The 7,112-nt window shown below is 40.7% G+C and overlaps 1 protein-coding gene across 1 annotated transcript; it reads right to left on the bottom strand.

Annotated features, from left to right (window-relative positions):
• Window positions 1–3,827: 3,827 nt before the first annotated feature.
• On the bottom strand, window positions 3,828–6,295 carry LOC127338529 (uncharacterized). The gene is made up of 9 exons (XM_051364606.2): window positions 5,942–6,295; window positions 5,680–5,756; window positions 5,287–5,515; window positions 4,972–5,126; window positions 4,840–4,885; window positions 4,660–4,751; window positions 4,483–4,579; window positions 4,300–4,356; window positions 3,828–4,191 (listed from the first exon to the last, which is right to left on the bottom strand). The coding sequence occupies exons 1-9, from the start codon at window positions 6,086–6,088 to the stop codon at window positions 4,075–4,077; spliced, it is 1,017 nt and encodes a 338-aa protein (XP_051220566.1). The 5' UTR covers window positions 6,089–6,295; the 3' UTR covers window positions 3,828–4,074.
• Between the last annotated feature and the right edge of the window lie 817 nt (window positions 6,296–7,112).

Here is a 7,112-nt window from a genome sequence, read left to right as displayed (position 1 = left end):
ACTACCTTGTTGATGTTCCCAATTTTCATCATTAGGTTTGTTGGTTAGTTATTTAAACGGGGTACGATCTGTTGTTAATTTGCAGTTAAATCACGCGTTCAATAGCAACTACAAAACAATATTATGTGTCGCAAATGCATTCATCTCGGTCTGAAGTAGGAATGGTGACTCTCCACCCATTGCACTCGAAGCAATGTTCTTAGAACATGCTTGACCTAAATGAATGTCCACTGATTTTTTTCAGTTTACATGTTCAGTGGTCAATATAAAACGTTGTTCTAAATCTGGAGTGGTTAAGATAAATTTTCAGGAAAATCATGTGATTGCATTTATATCTCCCAAACGCAAAACTGTTAATTATTTTTACCTTGCTTCCCATGCTGCTTTGGTCCCTCTAAGTAGTCATGTGTCATGTCTGCACTCGTCTTGGCTTGATTTCTCAATGGTGACACTGCAAATCCGTATCGTGGTCAAGTTTTATATAAGAGATATCAATAATTAAATCCGGAGTAACTTAGATGTTGAATCATGTCGTGGCATTAATTTCTTATAAAAGAGATTTCAAAAACTCAGCTAGGATTTATATGTTTCTTACCTTGCTCTGTAGCTTGCTTGGATTCCTTGATTTAATTGATCTGGAGCTACAGCCTTTTTTTGTCCGTGGGATATTCGCTGATTCTTCAGGTATTCTTCTTTCCTCTCAGAAGACAATGAAACATACCAACTCGTACTACTGCCATGTTGACATTTGCTTTGTTGGTTAAGTCTTTAAATGGGGTGCGGTCTCCTGTTAATTTCCTGTCAAGTCAAAAATAAATTATGTTTGCTCAGTTTCTCCATAGACCATATAATTGAATGAAAGGCTGAAAGTTAATATTTTCTTGCTTTAAATAAGTCAATTTCAAAGAACATCTAATTTGTAAAAGCCAATTGGTCCAGGCATGAAAACCTTTGAATGCATGACTAAAGGTCATAGATTTATTCCAGTCTGAATCTATCTTCCATAAGTAGTGGATTGTATGTTTCTTACCTTGTTCTGCAAGCTTCTTTGGTTCCTCAAATTTGACAAGATTTAGAGTTGTAGCCTTTTTTTGCTGGCGGGATATCTGCTGCCCCTTTAGCTATTCTTGTTTCTTCTCAGGAGACAATCAGCATACCAATGCATACCACTCACTACCTTGTTGATGTCCACTTATTTCATCTGTATCTTTGTTGGCTAGGTCTTCGAACGGGGTATGCTCCCCCGGTGGAGACCTAGAATTTCTCTTGACTAATGAGAGTAAGACATATTTTGACCAAATGAATCTTAATGTTTCAGAGTAACACGAGCGCAAGATGAAAAGTTCTAATATGAAAAGTAATGGAGTATTATATAGTTTTGAAAAATTGTAAGGGAAGGAGTGGTAACTTACTTTGAAAACGTCCCGACCAAATCTAGGATGTATAGTCTTGTATGTTTCGTACATTTGTATAATTTAATAGACATGAAAGGTAATGTTTAATCTTCTGATGTTCACAATCCATGGGCTAGTCGTAGAGGCTACCATCGTGTTCACTGTTGACTGTCGAGGAAGAACCGGCCGCTGATCATCTACTATCATCTTTTGTTTGCATGTAAACGCACAACTAAGAAAAAAGCAGACTATTAGAGGGAGAGGGATGATTCAGCCAAGAAACAAGAAAAAAATCACCAGCAATGGCGAATCCAGGTACCTGGATGCTAGCGGCTACGTACCGTGGATGGACAGAGAGGAACATAATTCACTGAAGTTCATATTTTGCTTGTCGGTGAATGGGTGAATGTCGGTCTACCTGTTTGTGGGTGACTGATGAAAGCATCGTTCTTGTTTGGGTTTGGCGGCGCGATTGAGGATGAACAACATTGATATGATTTTGAGTTGGTGTTTTGATTGATACCATATACGGGGATGAAAGTTATAATTAATTTGATTGATTCCGTTCTCTACAAGGAAAGATACATATGCGGCAAGGAAGGAAAGAAAGATACATATGCAGCAAGGAAATTAATTTTTATTGATTGGGATTTGATTTAATTTATTTCATTCGTGGCAAGGAGAGATTGAGTGGGACCTGTGCTTGCGGGAGTAGGGACGTACCAAGAATCCTGATCAGACGGTGTAGCACGCTGGAGTTAAGTGGTGATTAGAGGGTCCGGATTGTTTTAATGACGACCATCAAAGTGCGTTGAGCGTCAAACGACCAACTCCCATTTAATAGTAAAGATTGTTGTTCATAAGTATGTATTGGTTTGTATAATGTGCTATTGTTTATGAACTATGGTTATATGTTGTTGGCTACGACTTTTTTTGCTTAATTTGATGTGTTGTAAAATTGGTATTTTTACTCTCGGGTACCTAATTACCCTAACGGGCGACTAGTATAGAAAAAACTTATACCCATTGATGATGGATATGGGTATAGGTGACGGAAAAGATCGAAGAGGATAGATATGGATATGGATTGGTTTTATCCGTGCTAATACCTTGAGGATGCCATCCCTACCATTGACCACGTGGCTGACCTCTGGAATGGGAAGTTCAGTTACTAAGAAATTAGTTGGCTTTTTTTGGGGCGGATAGGGCCCGGGTAGGTCACTGAGAGGAGTACCTGCTTGTACCATGGAGTGGGCGGCTAGGCCTTTTGTAATTCGATTTGTAGATTTTTTTTTCTCAATCTTACTGAAATGACAATTTTCGTGAAAAAAGATTGGTTTATTTTCTGCTCCAGGGGCTTCCTGGAAATGGATCCAGGGTAAATGCCTTCATATAAAAGAAAGATATTTTACTATCTCTATCTGTAAAAGGATGTTATAAGTTTATCTAAATTTAGATGTATCGAATTTAAACAAAAATGTAGGGAGTACTATTTGAGTGGTTAAATGAACATTTTCCGGCAGCAATGGAAACACAATATCACCACTCGTGTTTCTCGGCGGACACAAACTGCTAATGGTACAGTCTAGTACAATATTTCTCGCGTTTCATGGTTTTTACTTTTTAATAAAGAGGTTCAGTCTGAGAGTGGCTGCAGGGAGGCCGGTTACATGTAGCTCTTAATTTTAAAATATTTAAAAATCATATTTTAATGTTTTAAAAAAATCTATAAATAATTAGAAATAGCTAATGATGTATACAACAAACATGTAAAATCTCAATACGAACTATTTTGTATTCTAGGCTACACAAAAGAACTACTCCGTATAATATTTGTCAAAGAGGTTCACATTGAGATTTTGCATGTATGTAGTACTTCCTCCGTATTAAAATAAGTGTCGCAACTTTATCTAGATTTGGATGTATCTACAAATAAATATGTATCGATATATCCATATCTAGATAAAATGGCCACACTTATTTTAGAACAGAGGTAGTACACATCATTGGCTACCTCTAGAATTTTATTTTAATTTTAAAAAACTTTAAAATATGAATTATGAGTATTTGAAAATAAAGGGCTATAAGTAGCTCAGACTCCGTTTTGAGTTTCGGGGTTAGGACCTGTTTTTCTACTACTGTAGAAGTACCTTGATATTGGAATACCACATTTTCAAAACCATGGTATTTTATTGTAGTAAAATACCAAACATATTTCAAACTATGTTATTATTTTTGGGAACTGTGGTATCTTTAAAATGCGGAGAAAAATCTGAGCTGACAAACAAGCCCCTGGTATAACTTTTAACTAAAAATTTAAAACCACGACACTTATTTTGGATTAGAGGGAGTATATTATATCTAGCAATCCAGCAGATAGTACTACTGCTTATTCATTTGGATTGTCTTTCCCATATGAAAATCTTGCTGTACTTTGAATAAGGAAAAAGAAACCCTGTGGCGCAAAAAAGTGTCTGTTTTTCAGTGTACAGAGAACCGCGGACTCTTTCCTAGTGCTAACAAGTTTCCAAAGTAGGGTGAAGCTACTGCACCGAGACATCCAATATTTCTCTGTTGCAACTCAACTGCTTCTGCGGCCGGTTTCCGGAACAGGCAGTTGGTCGATCGATGTCATCTTCTGCGTCTCCCGTGAGAAATGAACCTTGTTTGTGGGTTCAGCTTAACCCTGAAGGTGCGCCTGACTGGCTGTGGTGGCACGGGAAACCTTCGGGCTTGGATTCTGAACTAGCACCAGCAACGGTTGCGAAGAACAGCACGAGTCGGTATACGGAGTCCTCTGCAGTGTGGCGAGGTGTTAGATTTGAATGCGGTAATTCTGGGATAAAAAACGTGTTATAATTATAAAAACGTGAATGACTGAATCTTGTAGTTGTGCTGTGCCTACCACTCCGACATGCCATTGATCTGAGACGAGGCCTCTGAAATCTGCTGCATCCATTTCCTGTGTTGGCACAGCATGACACATTTCAGTCTACCTTTTGAGACCATAAGGATACAAGAAGCTAGAGAAATCTAGTAAGGAGCTAAGTTAGGGAGATGCAAGTACAGAACACCCGATCGAACATACCACGCTGTAAATGGGGGGCATAGCGATCTCCCAGTTTGATTTCATCAGGGGCATGACCGGCAGATGGAGTGATGCTTCAGGGATCCTGAAGTTCCACCTGAAATTGAGCAACATTCAGCTCAAAGGTAGCGTTTCGCTTGCTTTTAACGACTCCATGCCGCGATAATTTATACTCACCCAATGTACATGAAGATGCAGAACTGAACCCACTCACGGACCAACACGCGGAACCAGTAGTTATCTGGCGTATCATCAGCTCTCATGTACACCTGAAAATCACAAATAGGAATCTTAGAATTAGTGAGCATTGCGGTACCAGGCTGATGTTACTGTAAGAAAATGCCGCGCAGTCCATACCATGATGAATGCCACTGCTGCCACCTGCATTGCACCCTGAAATCTCCTGAAGAGTAGAAGAGAATGAGCTGAGCAACATGAATGGATGCCTTAGGAGAGTAAACTCGGTGAAGAGTTTTAAGGAATGCATACTTGAACATTGTGTACTTTGTGCTCAGTGTCCCATGGAGTGAATGGATGTCTTCCTCCTCTACAAAATTCAGCTGCTCACGCAGAACCAGCAGGCATTGCGACGTCCGGCGGAATATGATGTAAAACGACGCGAAGTAGTTGATCAGAAGAAAACCCTGTTGCAAGATATAAGAACCCTTAATTAGATAGCTAATTCTTGTAAAACAGTGAATTCCTCTTATAGTACAAATAGGATGTTGCAATATCACAAAGGAAGATAAATGCCCTATGCAAAAAAAAGAAACGAAAAAAACAAAAAAAATGGCTATGCCTTACTGTGAAGTAAGGGACTGCTGCTTTGTAACCGATGAGGCTGAGGTAGAGTAGGCACCCGAGACCGGCAGTTGTGCGTCTCTCCCTGATTGAGAGTCGCTCGTACATGATGCAGTAGCCGTGCGAGATGAGCATGAAGGAGACGAAGGAGGCGGTCTGGAAGAGGATCCCCGTCACATACACGCCGAACGACATCCACAGCGAGCATGTCTGAAGGTTGACACACGAGTACCTGCGAGAAAGAGACATAAATTCAGTCCTTGCTTCCTCTGCAACTTCAGGGATTGTTTAAATTTTTTTGAGGAATAAAAATTGACTGAACATACTGAAAGGGATCACCAAACTACTGTCTTCTTAAAGAACAACGACAAATACATAAGGCATCAGACTGCTCACCAGAAGAGAAATGAGAGTGCCATTTGCAGAGCCTTGATCAAGGGGACCAAGGCCAGGATCCACTGGAGGTTATTAGCCTGTGGTGATGAGAAATAGAATTCTAAAGTTAATTAACAATCAAAGTAATACTAAATCACCGGCAATTCCAATCAGGCTTTCAAAACGGAGTTTTACTTTGAAAAAAATTGAATTCTGCTTAACATTTACACAATTTGAGAAAGAAGAAAAATAGTCTCAAGTTAACCGGTAGGATTTGACAGACCTGGAAGTGACGGTTCCTCCAAGAGCTGAAGGCCCATGAGAGCCCCGACGCCGCCCATATCGCCAGGAACCCGAGGTAGAGCGACGGGAGAGGCTGGTAGGCGCTGCTCAACGCCGGAAGAGAGGAAGACGACGACGCCTCTTGCATCTTCTTCTTCTTCTTCCTACCCAGCAACCGACCAACTCCTTCTCCTCGCAATGCACAGAACGGGAAGAAATGATCCTGGCGACGACGGGAAAGCAGGTTCGATCACGAGTGGCTTAGTGTTGACGGAGGAGCAGTGTGCATATACATACATAAATAGAGAGGGATTAGATTTGATCTTCTCATGGCGGTATTGGGTTTGGCGTCTGAGAGGGGGGAGTGCGTACGTGCGGCCCCTTTTTTTCTCACCAGAAGCGTTATGGGGTGTAGGAGTGGTTAGGGTTGGTTGCTTATTGGAGGGAAAAAATACTAAAGGCAACGGCTCTATTCGTGCCACGGATTAGTGAAAACAACGGTCTAATTGAACTGAATTGAACTGTACAAACCATGGCTAATTACTGTTCTCCTTGTTTTGTTCCTCTGACCGGGCAACCATATATGTTATAAGCACCTTAATTATCGTTTCGGATAAAGACAGTAATTAAGTATGTACTGCACACAACTTCAGATGTCACACGAGATCGTAATAGTTGGTAGAACTATATACCACGATCCACGATCGATGTACCGAAGAACACGCGGGCCTGCATATATAGGAGACGAAGAAGAAAGATCATGTCACGAGTTTGTAGGGCTGAAAATGATAAAGAACCCATATTCTGGAAGCAAAAAATGGTAAAGAACTCGCAGGGCACGCATCAGTTGCATGGCGGTACGATACATACCTTGCCGCCGAAATTAAGAAATGCTGTAATATCGGCGGATCGTGGCCGCATATCGTGCAGGTTCTGCATAGGTTAGCCTGGGTCAACGCATAATTAACTGAAAAATTAACATGGCTGTTTTTTTTTTTTTGTCTTCCAGTTCCTAGAAGGATCTGAAACAAGCTGGACACGTGGCAACATGAAGCAGATTTGAGAGCAGTTGGTGGCAGTGGCAGTCTACTGATTCCACATCGCAAGAAGGCCGGTTTGACCGGAACAGGTGCGGGAGGGGATGAAATCAAGCGTTTGAGATTTAGGTGCGA

The sequence above is a fragment of the Lolium perenne genome, chromosome 3, assembly GCF_019359855.2.
Source record: "Lolium perenne isolate Kyuss_39 chromosome 3, Kyuss_2.0, whole genome shotgun sequence".
NCBI lineage: Eukaryota > Viridiplantae > Streptophyta > Magnoliopsida > Poales > Poaceae > Lolium > Lolium perenne.
This window is presented reverse-complemented; position numbering and strand designations above follow the sequence as displayed.

Coding starts and splice junctions, on each gene's coding strand:
- LOC127338529 (XM_051364606.2), bottom strand. CDS start 6,088: ATGCAAGAGGCGTCGTCGTCTTCCTCTCTTCCGGCGTTGAGCAGCGCC. Junction 4,886..4,971: donor ACAAAGTACACAATGTTCAA/GTATGCATTCCT, acceptor TCTACTCTTCAG/GAGATTTCAGGGTGCAATGC. Junction 4,752..4,839: donor CAGCAGTGGCATTCATCATG/GTATGGACTGCG, acceptor TGTGATTTTCAG/GTGTACATGAGAGCTGATGA.